Source organism: Tamandua tetradactyla, chromosome 13 (assembly GCF_023851605.1).
Source record: "Tamandua tetradactyla isolate mTamTet1 chromosome 13, mTamTet1.pri, whole genome shotgun sequence".
In the NCBI taxonomy this organism is placed as follows: Eukaryota; Metazoa; Chordata; class Mammalia; order Pilosa; family Myrmecophagidae; genus Tamandua; species Tamandua tetradactyla.
The window spans coordinates 43388321-43405568 of record NC_135339.1 but is presented as its reverse complement, the minus strand read 5'-3'; the positions used below and the strand labels follow the sequence as shown (position 1 = coordinate 43405568).

The 17248-nt window shown below is 34.8% G+C and overlaps 1 protein-coding gene across 1 annotated transcript in view; it reads right to left on the bottom strand.

Annotated features, from left to right (window-relative positions):
• PCDH15 (protocadherin related 15) overlaps nt 1–17248 on the bottom strand; it is a 1748268-nt gene that overhangs the window by 183870 nt on the left and 1547150 nt on the right. Inside the window, exons 21-22 of the mRNA XM_077125289.1 lie at nt 3986–4291; nt 680–904 (exon numbers count right to left, since the gene is read on the bottom strand). Coding sequence (XP_076981404.1) covers nt 680–904; nt 3986–4291 — 531 coding nt within the window. The remainder of the gene's footprint in view (nt 1–679; nt 905–3985; nt 4292–17248) is intronic.

Below are 17248 nucleotides of genomic sequence, written 5' to 3'. Positions count from 1 at the left end.
ACCTTTTCTCATGTTGTCTTTATATATGATCTAATGTGTGCTTTAAAAAAAAATCATGAGAAATCCAAAATTGAAGACACCCATGTTTTCTGTTTCCATGGTGAAGACACCATGATTTCTGGTAATCAGGTGGTTATGGTATTGCAATGAATAAGACATCTGGAGAGGTTTACAAAGTTCCCAAGAGTAGAGATCTTGAGAACGGTTGAGCCAGAAATAGAACTCAATTCCACTTGACTTCAGAGTCTTGGGTTTCCAAACTAAAGTAAACTAATTAGTTCTGGGGCTTTTGAGCTCTTAATCTTTCAGAGTCAGGAGCCTGTTTTACATTTTCTCTTAATTGATGAGTTTGGATTAAATTATCCCTGGTGCTGTGGACTAGAATGTAGTCAGCTAAATTAAGAGTTGACTGATGTCACATATTTAATGGCAAAATAGTCAGCCATAGTCTTTGAACTCTTTAGTGACTCTTTAGTGCATGTGTAATTAAATAATTAAGTGATTTCTGAAGTCTTAATAAAACAGCGCACACTCAAAAATCTACTTTGTTTGCTACCAATGCGTTATTATGAATTTGTGGCTAAAGCAATGTTATAGTTACAGTTAAAACAAACAAAAAACCAAAAGCTGCATGGGAAGAAACAAAAACAGGCAACGAGAAGTCATCTATCTACCTTACCTTTACTATCACTGTGACAGTAGCAATTCCAGGGGGCATTGTCCCGTAAATATCAAAGGCCTCCACCAGAAAAGTGATACTTGCTTCCTGATCTGGGAATGCCTCATAGTCCAAACTCCTTAAAAGAGAAAGTTGTCCTGTAAACGGATGGAGTGCAAAAAAGTGCTTCACTTCAGGGCTTCTTATCCGATAAGACACATTTGCTCCAAGGTCAACATCTTTGGCCTGTAACAAGTTAAGCAAAAGAATAGTTATATTAGGGGTATTACCAAAGGAGAGGACTGATGTAAGTCATGTGTCAGTGCCTAGGACAGCAGGGATTTAATGATGACCCAAAGACATGTTTTTATAGAAAAGCACTTTTGTTAAGTAATTTATCAGAGAAAGAGAGAGTGGGAAAGAGAAAAAGATACCCACATGTCATTGCTGATATTATTTCTATATCTATTTTACTCTAAATATTACTAATTAATCATGCCACAATAAAGAAATAAGTATTGTCATAAATCATTGCTTATTATTTCCTACTGATTATATAGCCTTGAAAATATTTTAAATAAAAATAAATGCTATTAAGAGCTTTCCATAAACATAATAGATTACTAAAGCACTATAAGAAAACTAAAGAAATGTAAATAACAATTCCTTCCCAATGGGACCCTACAATGCATTTCTAGACATCACTGTAACTACACCTTCTTTCATTTAACTAATATTTATTGAGTAATTATTATGCTCAAGATGCTATAGAGAGTAAAAAGATGAATTAACAAATAATTCCTGACCTCAAGGTTACTGTCTCAAAGAGCAAATAAGTTACCAACACCAAATTAAAAGAAAGAAATTAACATGTCAATTGAAAGGTGTTTAGAATTTGGAGCGATACTTTTTAGCTGAACTGACAGTATGTTATTGAAGTCTTGTAGGAGGAATATTTCATTCAGTAGGTATGGACTGGCAAAGACATATCAGATAGAGGAAACAGAGGAAGCAAAGATGGAAACGGGAAAAGATGAGTGTTTGTGAGAAGTTCCACACATAATGCAAACATTTTCCATACATTCTCTCGAACTTCAGCCGTGGCCCCCTCCAATCCATTATTTAAATTACAACTAGAATGATATTGTTAAGGAATAGAATTGGTATCAGTCTTTGCCTACAATTCCTATTTTCATTGCATTTGGGGTCAACTCCAGCATCCTTAATGTGAAGAGGACTCTACATTATCTACCCCTTTGTCAGCCCTTTCTCCTCTCATTTGTCATCTGGGTTTGTGAACACATTCTCTCCACTGTCTTGAATGTCTTTTTATTTCCTTTGCTTAAATAACTCTTACTAGTCCTTTGGGTCACAATCTAGACATAACTTTCTCCAGGAAATGTTCTCTTTTTCCCTTGAGATTAGGTTAAGAGCTCAAACTATGAGTTCCCAGGCCCCTTGTATTCAGGATCTCTAATTTCATTACCAGTGTACTTCTATGTGTCTGCTCTACCAAATGGAAAACTCTGTGAGGGCAGGAAATCTACCTTGCTCATTTTTACATCCATCTAGCAGAGGATATGACATATAGAAGGCATCCATGTTGTGCTCGTTTAATTAATAAATGAATTAATAAATAGATAAATGGAGGAATTCATGGAAAAAATAATGGTCCTCTTCCTGGTCAGCACCTTCATTACTTAGATTTATTAATACGTATTGACTAAGTTGACAAAGGACATATTTGCTGAATTGAATTGTGGAAACTAGATAGGTTTTTAAAATCATGCTAATAACATTTAAGTTGTAGATTGCAGATAGAGGAGGGAGTAGTGTGTTTTATTTTATTTTTCCAAAATAAAATTCATAGGCCACTAGTGTCAGAAGCAAATGTACGAATGGGAAAAAAACGCAGATTCCTTGGCCAACCTAACCTACTGAATCAGAATGTTCAGTTTCTGATAAAATTATAATTGAAAACTGAGAAAAGAGGCTTGGATATGGTAACATTTTTAATGAGCATAAGATATGGCCTCTCTCTCCAAGCCACCTTCACAAGTAAGCTCACTGCTTTCCTTACTACTTGGGACATAACTCTCAGGGGTGTAAATCTCCCCAGCAACGTGGGACATGACTCCAGGGGACAAGCCTGGCCCTTGCATCCTGGGAGTGAGAAAGCCATCTTAACCAAAAGGTGGAAGACAAATGAAACAAAATAAAATTTCAGTGGTTGAGAGATTTCAAATAGAGCCAAGACCTCATTCTGGAGGTTATACTTATACAGTACATATATATATCACCTTTCAGTTTTTGGTATACTGGAGTAGTTAGAAGGAAGTACTTGAAACTGTTGAACTGTAATCCAGTAACCTTGATTCTTGAAGATGACTGAATAATCTCAGAGCTTTTAAGGTGTGACTGTGTGATTGTCAAAACTTTGTGACCGACACTACCTTTATCCAGTTGTATGGACAGATGAGTAAGGAAAAAAAAGGATGACATAAAAAAAGCACTAAACTGCTTTCCCCAATTTCAGGTTTATTAAGCAAAATGTTGTCAGTGTATAGGAAGCTGATAAATTATTCATAATTCCCACGTGGGTGTCATTGAGGGAAAATGTAGCATAAAGCATTACTATGCAACCTCATCAAAACCAGATCCATTAGTATGGGGTTACAAGGAATATATTGAGAACTTATCTGATAATGTGGGTAGATTGGTTTGGTGAAATGGAGAAATAAATACAAAATATAATCGCACAAGTTTCTGTTTTCATAAGGGAGAAAAAATCGTTTAGGTAATCTAATACCTAGCATCAATGACTCCAAAATAAATCTTTCTTACATTAAAAAAAAAGAATAATGAGTATAATAATATCTCATTTCTGCAAAATATAGGGAAAACTATGCATACATACATAAGCATACACATACATATTTATATATACACACAAAATTAATACTAATTAATTAAGGTATAGGGTTGGAGATTAACTTTTTCATTATGATGATTTCTATATTGTCTGAACTGTTCTAATAAACACGCCACATCATTTTGCAAATTAGAAAAAGTATATAAAGGAATTTAATTTTTTTACAAATGTACCTTTTCTCCCTTTAGTTTTTGGGATATACCTACCATGTGTTTGGCAATTAAAATACAATATACAATATTTGAGATGCATTTATACTAGAACAGTAATAATTTGTCTGGAACTGACATTTAATTGGTCATCTTGTATTTTGATTTGTTAAATCTGCAACCCTACCCTAAACACAGCTCTTATTATAATGCAGAGTTAATGAGAGAAATACCACTTCCACACACCTCTATTTGAAGGAAAGTGGTCCCAGCTGGCAAATTCTCTTCAACCACGACAGTGTAAGTTGAATTGGTGAACACAGGACTATTGTCATCAATATCCAAAACCTTGATGGCCAGTGTTACGGTTGAATGACGAGGGTGTACGGCTCCATCTGTTGCCACAACAATAAGTTCATAGTAGTCTCTGACTTCTCTGTTGAGCTTCACCGCTGTGTAAATGCTCCCATTGGATGTGATGCGAAAAAGATTATTGAAGTTACCCAAACTGTAATACACTTGGCCATTTATTCCAGCATCTGGATCGGTTGCCTAAATGAAATTAAAAACAACGAAATGCATGTAAATTTTATCATGCTGCTGATAGATGTTGTCATGCCAGAAGGAAGTAGTTAATGAAGTATGGCATATCTCCAACCAAGTAATCTTTTTGCTCTAAGGAGAAAATTAAAGGAGAATAATGACAATGTAATGCAAAGTCTAGAATATAAAAAATATATTTATCATTGTTTAATATTGATCACTCAAAGTGAGAATAACATAAATTTACAATATTGTTATTACTAGATTAGGCAAAGAAAGCAGTTCACATGATAAAAATACCAGTTTTTTTCATATTAACATTCTCTTAATAGATTTTGAATTATAAGATAAAAAAAGACATTTGGTGTTAATTAATTTACTGTAATTTTGCTCAGTGTTAACATGATTCTATGGTTGTTTTCTGGTCATGCACTTAATTCTAGGTACTATATATATTATTTCATTTAATCTTCATGATGTTCTTTTAGGTATATATCATTGGTCCCATTTTACAAATGAGAAAACTGTGGCTTATAAAAGCTAATTATCTTGCTTTGGGTCACACAAGAAATAATAAGTATCTCAGTTCTTAGTTCTGAGGACCATACTTCACACTTAAAAACTATATAATAAACTTGTAGAATCAATGGATATTATATCGAATGCACGCATGGAACTGAAATTTAAAACTTAATCTATAAGCAAAAATGGGAGTAAAAGTACAATAACTGTGGTACTAATGATGGGCTTTCTTTAATACTAGGATATTCATTTCTAAATGACAACAGGGGATTGTTTGTACTATGATAAATTTATATTCATTGAAATTTTTAAGTCATACAAAATCACAGTGCAACAAGTAAAAATGAGTAAATATTGAGTGAATGTCCTAATGGAAGATTATGATATTTAATCTTATCTAAAACTCAATTGCAATATGAATTATGGCCTTTCACCATTAAATACTGTATATTTTGTGTTAAATAGCTCACTGTTAGCAGTTCTTCAAAGATACTGGAATAAATCTTCAAAGTTGTGAAATGCTATATAATTATACCCTAAACTATGATCAACATGAAAAACATGATATTTGGCTATATTAGGAGCAAGGGACACATAATCACTTAATGTCTATAAAATCTGGAATGATATGATGCATTTTAATAGCACATATGCAGCTATATATGTAGCTTTACAAATACTGGTGAATTATGCAAAATGTGGCTGCTGAATGCTTGTGCCTTGTTTGAATTGACAAAGAGCAATTGTGAAAATTAGGTTTATAACTGTGTTTCTTCTGCATGACACAATGCCAGACATTCCAGCAGGATTTGTTCCTTGGATTCACCATGTCACAAATGTCCCTGGAAGCTTAGTTAAAACTTTTGGGGGCTTGAACCTGAGAAAAGATGGAAGAAGAACTGCAGGAATGCCTGAAGTGGAAAAATACTGTAAAAGAGTTGAAGAATTTCCATGGGAATGTATTTTTTTTCCTCCTCCAAATTTTGCCTAGAATCTGCCTTACAGATTACCAACTAATTTTTTGCCTGCCATGCGGACAACCCAGGTTTGATTTCTGGTCCATGCACTTAACCCCCCTGCCCCAAACACACACAAAAAATTTAACAAATGGTGCTGCAATAGCAGGATAGTCACATGGAAAAAGAATGAAATGTGCCTCCACCATACAGCATATAAAAGAAAATTATCAACAGATTAGGTAAGCTGGTCATTGCAGTCAAATACATAAACAAACAACAACACTGCCCCCTCAACCTTCCCATAATTGTGAATTTGATTTTTGTCTAAATTCATTAGCATTGATCGAGTAAATAGAGAAATATAATCCAAGCTTATAATATAAATTGGTTTTCCTAAAGAACATCCAGGGCTCTATCTGGGGCACTGTAAAAGTTTTTTTGCTCACTAAGTTTATTTTTCAGAAACTTAAAGCTTCCAGATTGTTCCTATGCCAAATAAGCCCTGAAACCCAGAGGCACGAGGCTCTCCAAGCAACTAACTGTACCCATTTACTTCATAATGACACTGCTTTTCAACATGAAGAAGTCAGAACGATCACTGCCCAAATATTCCTGAAGATTGGGAGAAGGATCAAATGAGAGGGAGAAATTATAACAGAGAAGATAGGATTGAACAGATGACAGTCACTAATGAATCACTGTAATATTTCTTATTAGTCTCTAGTGATTAGAACAGCTAGAAGGAAATACCTGAAATTGTGGAACTGCAACCCATACCATACTTTGAAATTTGCTCTATAACTATTTATTAAACTGTACTTTGAAATAAATAATCATTTTTCTGCGTACATAGTTCACAATAGAAGTGTTTATATATATACATATATGGTTTACTGTATAACACCAACACTATTGATTTCAACCACTTTTTATGTCTTTGGAATAACTTAAAATTGCAAAATCAATTATTTATATAATCAGTAATTTAACCGACTATTGTCCAAGTATTTTTTTTTTACTCATTCATATAACTGAAGATTTATTATAATAGAATGGTTCAATTTGACATGTTCATCGAGATGTCTCATATATATTGTATCAATTGCTTCATAATAAATTACCACAAACTTAAACAACACAAATTATCTCATAGCTCTGTAATCAGAAGTCCAACATGGGTCCCAAACTAAAATCAAGATACCCACAGGGCTGCATTCAGGTTGACAGAATTCAGTTCTTTGCAGCTGTAGGATTGAAATCCCTGTTTCATTGCTGGTTGTCATGTGAGGGCCATTCCCTACTTCTAGATTCCACCTATATTCCATGGTTCATGGTACACTTCCCCATCGTCAAAGGCAGTAACAGTAGGTGACTCCCTATAACATCCTTTGAATCTTTCTTTCTTCTTCAGTCTCATACAACTGACCCCCTCTTATACCTTTCCACTTTTAAGGACTCCTGTGATTAGATGGGGCCCATCTGGATATCTAGGATAATTTTCCTATTTCAAAGTCCTTAACCATAATGACATGTGCAAAACCCTTTGCCATGCAAAATAACATATTCTCAGGTACTGGTGATTAGGAAATGGACATCATTTTGGGGTCCTTATTCTACCCACCATAGCATCAAAAGGGTAAAATACCCCTAAAAGAATTCTTTTACTTCTCTGTTCAAATTCCTTTCACGTCCAATTTTCCCCACTTCATAAATAGTCCTTCCATCAACTCAACAGATTATACAAGAAATAAAGGAGACATCCTGATCTCTTTCTTCTATTCTCAATTATTCATTCATTCAATCATTTGATAAATAATTATTTAATAAAACTGCATATGAAGCTCACCGGCAGGCCCACTGAGATACAGTGGTTTATTGGGTAACAAGGTCCACAACATCACAGCATTTACAGAAAAATCCCTATTCTAGGCATCATATCATGCTACTTCCACCTCCGTAAAGGATTTCAGCACTAACCACACCTCCCCATGGCCTTCTGCTACCACTTTGGGCCAAACCATCATCAACTGTATCTTGGATTATTAAATTACTTCCTAATTTTTCTTTTTTGATTATTTTTCTTCAGCGAGAGCTTTCGTAAAAGATAAATTTAATGACATCGTTCCTCTGCCTAACATTGTTCAATGATTTCCCAATGGCTTAGGTAATATTCAAATCTCATAACAGAGCCCCAAAGGCCTGGAATTACACTCTTCTCTCACTGTGCTCAAAGAAGTTTGCAAACCTTCCCTGCATCCAAATCTCTCCAAGAGCCTCTGCCCAACAGCTTCTGCTATTATTTGCCAGGTTAATATCCACTCATCTTTCAAGTGTCAAGTTAAATATCACTTCCTCACGGTTATCTTCCCTGACTCCTGAAATGCAAATTTCACCCTATTACATGCTAATAGACTCATATATCCGCCGTTTGTTACACGTTTTACAACTTGCAATTATATATTTATTTATTATACTTATTTGCTTAACACCTGCTTCTCTTTGTACAATGCAAACCATGAAGATAGGGTTTGCTTTAGTTTTCCACTAAAAGCTCACTGCTTACTATAGTGCCTGGCATATAGTAGGCAGGCACAGGTTCAATATTTATTATATATGTAATTGAATTATATGTACTAACAAAAGCAAATGAACAAATCCAGTCCTCTTGCTAATCAGTAGAAGCATTAGACAAAAGTACATGGCCACAGAATTCTCGTTAAATTACATTTTACTTGTTCTTCTCGATTATCCGATTTTATTTCTATTTCTTGCTTTCAAGAACCTCTGATTCTGATTTTGATTAAGAATCTCAAAACAATCACTGTTGGATAATAACACTTGCCTTCCGGGCTGTAATAGTAATGTAGCCTCATCTCAAGATTCCTGATTCCAGGTCTATGCAGAAAAATACTATTTCTTTAAAGTATGTATTGGCATTTTGCCATGACCTAAACAAGAGAATGATAAAAAGTAAATATCTTTACATTTTAAGCATTTTGTGGAATGATAAAAAGGGACTATCTAGGGTAAAATGGCAATTTTTTAAATATATAAAATAGAGTGCTACCTTATAGAATGTTGATTAGTTTCTGTGTTCTGTGTGTGTGTGTGTGTGTGTAGAGAGATGTCTGAATTTTGGTTTGTCACTTACTCTCTCTAGGTCTAGTTTTCTCAACTATAAAATAAAAGATGTGAAATTTCTCTACCATTACATAGTTTAGAGGTGAACTTCACGTACTTGGCATATTTCCACAGGCTGGCATATATTATGAATTATTGCATGAATAAGATGAGGTATAGAAATAACATAATTTTCTGTAACCTAGTTGTTATGCCATTTTCTGTTACACTGAATAAAATATATCAAAACTTAACTGAATGGACATTATTTTAGATATTACCTAATAATCAATATTAGAACAATGTAATGGTGACTTGGCAAACACATCACATTTAATTATAATGCATCATGTTCGCAATCAGCTAGATTAGTGGACTGCTAGGAAATTTGCTGAACCAAGAGGTGCGGCAATAAAAACACACTTCAATTTCAAATGAACCCCACCTCTCAAATATATTATTTGCTTCATGTCAGTATTTCCCAAGCTACTACATTAAATATGTCTTCCCTTGGGAGCTTTATGATGCACATTAGTTGCTAGAGGGTCCCGATTAAGAGTGTCTGTAATTGGGTTTATTGTTGGGAAACTCCTAACCCATGCTTCATGTTGCTAAGAGCAGCCACTTCCACTTTAGTCCCTGTATTAGTTTGTTAAGCTGCTGGAATGCAATATACCATAATTGGAATGGTTTTCAAAATGGAATTTAATAAGTTACATATTTACAGTGTTAAGGCCATAAATATGACCTAACTAAAGCATCCAGAGAAAGACACCTTGGAACAAGGAAAGGTGGTCTGGGAAGGGACATGGCTGGTACCTGCTGGTCCTCATTCCCTGTTCGGTTGCTTCCAGCTTCTGATGCCAGTGGTTCCTCTCTAAGTGACTGTGGGGCCTCATTAGCTGCTCCAGAACAAAACTATGGGTTTCATTTCTTAGCTTAGCATATGCCCAGGTTGGAAATTTCTCATTAGGTTCTGGCCATTTCCATCTCCATCTCCAAACATCTACACCAGTTCTGCCTTTCGGCTCTGACCCCTCTCCAAAATGTTTCCTTTTTTAAAGGACTCCAATAAACTAATCAAGATCCACTGGAATGGGTGGGGTAATGTCTCCTTCTAATCAAAAGGTCACACCCACAAGTGGGTGTTCCATATCTCCATGGAGATAATCTAATCAAAAGTTTCTGTCCTACAATGTGGAATTAGGATGTAAAGAAATAGCTCCTCCCTCAAGATAGGATCAGGATTAAAATATGGCTTTTCTGGGGTACATACTACTTTCAAACTGGCACAGTCCCCTACCTCACTCATGAGTGGTGAATTTAGAAGGAATTGTGCAAACACCCTGCGTTGTTTGGGATCTGATTACTTATCAAGGGGATGTTTTGTTTGCTAATAAATTATGAAAGCTTTTCCCCTGAGGTTGTATGGGTGAGTTTAATCATGGGATGCAGCATTATGAAACCCATCTGGATTTCATTCTAAGCCTCCTTCCTTCCAATATAATTTTCACTCATTTACCAGAATCCCGTGTCTATCTCTGAACTGGTTTTGAACCTGGGCAAGGTTTAACATATCCTAAAACCCCAGAGGCATGTATCCCAGATTTTCCAAACTAATTTGATCACAGATGCTTTTTCATTGTTATTTGTTCAGCAGAATACTTATTAATTTCTTCAGGGCCACATAGTTTGTGAAATACTGATATAATTCAAAGAACAATGGAAGGATCAAGGCCTACCTTTAATGGTCTTCCCATTGCTATGATATTTTTCCATAAAACATCTCAATTTTTTTTGTTCTTCATGACACATTACTTGAAAATGGCTATCATAGGTTCATAGACCCCACTGTCCTACTCTCAATCACTTTCTCTATATGGGGTTTTTAGAAGGGTCTGCAATAACAGAATGAGTGGTAGAGAAAAAATAATTAAAAACAAGTGTGCCTTGAGCAGGGCCAGCCAATGAAGTATTATTTTTTAAAAGGAAAAAATTGATAGAAAAAGCCATGGAAAGGGAATTAAAAATTGACTTTTTTTATGGCATGAATAAATTCAGTACAGGTTTGTGTATTCCCCCTGCTCATTTCATGGAATTCCAATAATGTTCCTTATGATGTTCACATGTTTCCTCAGAGTAACAAAAGAAGGGTAAGTGGAGACAGAGAAGGAAAGGTCTGTGTTCAAATGGGAAATTTGGGTCTAAGAAAGATAAAACAGCTTTCATTATAGCAGAACTTCTCAAAAGTCATTAATGTATTAAGAAGCACACCAAAGTTCCCCAAAAGAGATATTATACACAACAGATTTAGAAATCCCAAGTAATGGAATTATAAGCTCCTTTCAACATATTCATCAAACTATGGAAAGAAGTTCAAATGTCTGTGTATGATTTAATTCCAACCTATGTTTTCAGCATCCTATTCCTATTTTCTCTCCTGTATAAAGTTTCTGCTGAAGTTATATAAATTTTCCACATTTCCACAAGAGTCAGCATATATATTTTCTGACACTTCCTCCAAGCCTCGTCGTGATGATTTCCATTCAACCTCAAAATTTCAAACTTTCAGTATTCTTCAAATCCCAACCCTAATTCCATCTCTTCTAGGAAAACTTTTCAAACAATTCTAGCCCTCAGAGATTGTTTTATTAATTACAATGCTCTTGACAAATGCTTCCCTGTGTTGTCTTTATGTTTATGTCCTTTCTCCATGACCATAAGTCCATTTAGGTTGAGACATGTCTTATAGCTCTTCATACATTGCATTTTTTGTGTGTGTGTGTATATATATGTATATGTATATCACAAATGCACACACAAACATATATATATCTATATCAATCTATACTTTACCATGGTATGATGTTTCTAAAAGAAAGTATCAAAATAGAGATTCAACAGAGGACTCAAAGTAAACATTAGATGGGGCATCTTCACAATGGGGTTTTATAGATTTGTTTGCATAAATTAGTGTAAAATGTGAGTAAGAATACTCAAAGCCAAGTATACATACACACATACATACACGTATTCACGCCAGATATACCACCAGTTAATTCACTGAATGCCTACCAATGGAAGATAATTTATCCGATGTTCATAGAATAAAGAACTGTAGGACTCTGCCAGAAACTATTCTAAACTTTTTAAGTTGACTCAGACACATATCTAATAGAGTTATAAGGATTTGAATATTTGAAAAATGCAGGGTTATTTTCTTCCTTTTCTATTTCCTATTAATTGAGGAGTGTTTTGGTTTATAAGCTGCAGGAATGTAGTATACCAGAAACAGAATGGCTTTTAAAGAGGGGAATTTATTAAGTTGCAAATTTACAGTTCTAAGGTTGTGAAAAAGTCCAAATTAAGGCAAGGCTATAAAAATGTCCAAATTAAGGCATCCAGGGAAAGACCTTGGCTCAAGAAGGCCAACGACATTCAGGCTTTCTCTCTTAGCTGGAAAAGAACATGGTGGTGTTTGCTAGCTTTCTTTCCAGGCTTCTTCAGTGGCTTCCCTAGGGGCATTTCCTTTATGCATCTCCAAAGATCTCTGGTTGTGTGGGCTCTGTCTGTTCTAAAGCCTTTCCCAAAATGGTTCTCTTGTAACGGACTCCAGTAAGAAACCCCACCCTAAATGGGTGGAGATCCATCTCTATATAAACCACCTAATCAAAAGTCATCATCCACAATTGGGTGGGTTGCATCCCCATGGAAACAATAGAAAAGATCCCACCCAGCCATACTGAATGAGGATTAAAGAATTTGGCTTTCTGGGGTACACAACAGATTCAAACCAGCATAAGGAGTATACTTAAGGTTCCGCAAGTTGTGACATGGGTGGACTGACCAAATTAATTGCATTTATTTACTATATAGATGATTTTGTGGACACACAACATGATAGCAAAATGTGAAATTCCTTATTATCAGCAGTACTGTCAAGAAGTGTGCAACAATGTTTAATATCTAGCCAAAGAACTCAGTGTGTAATGCTGTAATGAAACTATTTATCAACCTAGAAATCAATTAAAAGTTAATTAATGTTTTTAATAAGAAAAATCACATATTTCTTCTTCCCTTGTACTACATCAGAACAATAAAACGTAATAGCTGCAACTTTATAATCCTCTGTCCATAGTTAACACATTTTTGTTATATACACCTTACTATGGGGTCTGATTTGCGGCTACTTATTTGTGACTGAATGTTGCTGGGAAATTGATTGATAGTCTGTCCTTAAATAAAGGCCTCACTGAAGAAAACTTTGAAAAGTCTTCATAAAAAGTACTGGTAAACCTTATTCATTCAAATAAAAGTTTGAGACTATTAAAGACAACTATGTAACTACTTAAGAAAAATTGGATGATGTACAAAAGCATTTACTCAACAAATATTCACTGAGCCACTTGAAAAGGGACAAGAAAAGAGATTTACTACAAATAAAAATCTTGCCTATATTTGCTCATTATCTATTTAGAGTGGTCCACTACACATTCTCTTCCATTAGTAAAAATGGAAGCCAATACTGAGAATTCTACACTGGGGCTACCAAAGTTGTAGATATAGAAAAGTAAATGTCAATGGATGGCATGTTAACATTAAACTTCAGAGGAGAGTCTGATATCTGCACCCCCTTCCATGGGGAAGCCTCTTGATAGATTTACTTAAGCATTTTGTCTGTGACTAATTCCAGTTTAAAATATGTCTTGCTACTCACATCAAATTCAGATTAATTATTTAGATATAACATCATTTTTATTTATTTTCACCAAGGGGATGTATGAACAAAGGGCTTTCAGGACAAAAACAAAATTTCATAGCTATTGGAAAAGTGTGAACTGCCATGTAGCACCTAATTAGCCCAGTGTGAAACTTAAGAGGGCATTTAACTCCACTTTCTGCTTGTATTTTTTTTGCAGCAATTTGAAAGGCCATCCACTCCTTTCTCACTTTGGAGTAGGAATCACAAAATTGATTGATTAGGAGGTCAGATGGAGAAGGTGGGCAGTGCATCTTCAGTGATATTACTAATGGAAATGCATTTTAAAAAATTATGTACCACATTCAAAAACAATGTGAAAGGGTTATTTTCTTCTTTCTTTAAGAAGCTGAGTTATTTTAAGATCTGTGATTATTAGTGTTAAAAAGAGAAGCAATTTAGTGCCTCAAACTGTTGGGAATTTTTTCCACTTTCCACACAAATGCCTCAAATTCATTATTGAAGAATGGCCAGCTGGTGTACAGGCCAGAAGGTAACAGGTGTCCTTGATAGCAAATCACTAAAAACATAACCAGAATAAATATTTTCATCAAATAGTGGGAATCTCAAAGATTTAATGCCTAGGGAACTAGAAAGTACATAATATAAATTAGAGATTTCTCAAGGTTCAACCTCTAGGTTAGAAACCCAGATCCTTCCCATATCAATTCCAGGGACTTAGAATATTCAATAATTCTAAACTTCCAACTTTCACTGAATAATTATGGTGACAGTGTGTATTTATCTTATTAATGCCTGCGAGGATTTAATAGACTTAGCAGCATGGTTGGGTCTGTCAAGCAAATAATTAAAAATTGGGCATATTTATTGTTAATGTGCTTTTCAATGTCTACTTAAAAATTATATAAGAGGAGCTCATTTCTATCTTAAAGAATTTTTTTGTAAAAAAAGCTAGCCTATTTTTATTTGACTTATTTGTATATCTCATTTTCTTTATGATTATGCTTAATCTGGTATGGTGCATCTAGATTCTATTAACATTATTGAAAAGATATTCTGAGATTGTGTCAGTGTTAATTTAGATAATGTATCAAAGATCATCACACGCAGTAATTTTTTGTGAAATATAAAAATATACAAAGGCAATTTATATGACCAGATGATAGATAGCAGAAAGAGAAAAACACTTGTTAATTTAGAAACAATGGTGGAAATAAAGATTCTTTCAATACATTTATTTAACAAATATTTATTGAGCACCTGTAGTATTAGACACATAATAGAATTTCTAGGTAAAAGCACATATGCTTTTATGGAAATTATTTAACAAATATTTATTGAGCACTTGTAGTATTAGACACATAATAGAATTTCTAGGTAAAAGTACATATGATTTTATGGAAATTGTCACACTGAGAAGTCTGCTACATCTAGCTTGAGAGAAATCATTTACCCCAAATACATTCAGTTTGAAAGTGGAGAATAGATGATAAATTTCAGTTGCACCGTAATTTCATCATGTTTAAGGAAAAAATGTGTGTCAATGGATGAGTGATCATGACCTGATCATAACTGCAAGGCTCTTAAAATCTTTATAACAATATCTGAAAGGAGTATAGCAATTATTTCCCACTAAACATTCCCTCACTTACTTTTTGTAACTACTTCACACTGTCCCAATCTCAAAAAATCTACCTTGAGAAACCAGTCAATAATATTTCCTGACATTAAAGGTTGGACAACTGCCTATATTTTTTCTCAAGGTTATGTCTTTTTTAGTATTCCTAAATTCTTTCTATTCTATCATGAGGAAAACCTTAATTACTCTGCCTTTAAGGTTTAGATATTTGTCTGGGGTGCCTTCCTTGGTTCCTTCAATTTGTGTTATTTGTCCCTGTACTGAGATGTCTGGGCATCCTGTATTTCTTTAGCCATCTAACAGACTGTAATTGTTTGCTTACCTTTTTTGGCTCCTATATTCTACTTCAAGCAACTTGGCAAGAACAGTGCATTCATTGCTCACAGCTGACTTTTCAATGCCCAGTCTTCATAAGTGTTCAATGAATAGGTGTTGAATAAATGTTGAATTAAGGACTTCTATTTTATCGGACAGTGGGTGTCTTACTTCAAAATTCTGCTGGAGCTACTAAAACCAATACCCCTAATTATACAATAAATTCCATTTGTTTTTAGGCTAGCCTTTCAAGCCTTATATGATCTTATTTTAACCCAACTTTAGGCATTCATCTCCCACCACTACTCTGTGACACAAACTCTATGTTTAATTAACATGGCTTATTCACTGTGTTAGTTCAGTTACAACTAAAAGGTTTACAGCCACTGATGTTTGCTTCTCACGCATACTGCATTCATCCTGAATTCCCTGCCACCCTACTTTGTATTGTCTTTACTCCAGAAACCAGGTTGAAGTAGCAGGCTCTGTTGGAGCATACCTTTCATGTGGCAGAGGAAAAACTAGGGAGAGAATAACCATGCCACAGCTTTTAATGCTTCTGCTTAGAAGTGGAGTGCATCATTTAAATGCCTATATCATTGGTCAAAGGAAATCATGGGGCTAAGACTCCTCACAGAATGAATGGGGCAGCAATAAGTCTGAGGTAGTAATACCATCTACCACCCTTGTTTTCCTTATAATACATCATAGTTTTTCTTACTTTCAATTGTAAATTTATCATTTCCCCCTCCTCAATCCTATCTAACTCTTCAAAACCTAGGTTCAGTTCCCCTAATCTGGGAAGCTTTCCACCCAACCCTTTAAATCTCTCTAGCACTTAACCCAAACCACATTCCACTGTTATTTCTTTGAGTTGTATAGGTAAATGGTAGACAAAAAAAGCTTGGCTTGGGTACATGGGTGGTTCAGTGATAGAATGCTCTCCTTCCATGAGGAGAGCTGGGTTTGATTCTTGGACCATGCACCCAAAAGGGGGAAAAAAAAAGCTTGGTTGATCCATCTAGGATGTAACAGGAGGCCCCGTGATGTTAAAGAATCTGCAAGTTGTTGGTCAGAGAAGTTACAAAGTGTGAAAATTAAAGAGTTGGGTGAGGGAGGGGAACACAGAAGAAAATGTAAAAAGATAGTATTTATATGGAGATAAACTATCTTCCAAGAGTTGGGTTATATGTAATGCAAACAAATAGAGGGTGTAAGATTAAGCAAAACTCCTTTAAGCTGTTACAACACAGCCTACAGACTCATAAAGGATAAGAGTGTAATTTAGCCCCAGGTGATTAAAAAGTAAGAATTAAGAAGGAGCCCCACGACCTTGCACCAAAAAAAGCTATATATTCAGTCATCTTATAATAGTAAACAATCAAGAATATGACTTTGATGGCCCAGGAAGAGGACTGTTGTGACTTTCATATTCACAAAACAAATAAAAATATATTGTTTCAGGTTAGTTAAATGTCTACATATATTTCTATAAAAAGATTGTTTGTCCCTATTTCAAATATTCCTTACAGTGCTGGAACAGAATGGAAAATATGGGAGGATTCATTCCCCCTTGTCACTTGACATTTTATAATTCTGCACTGAGGGCATGGTGTGTATTATACCATTTCATGTGATGATGGAAAGCAATATATTAAAAATAATATTTTGTTTATTTTAGTTTTTCATCT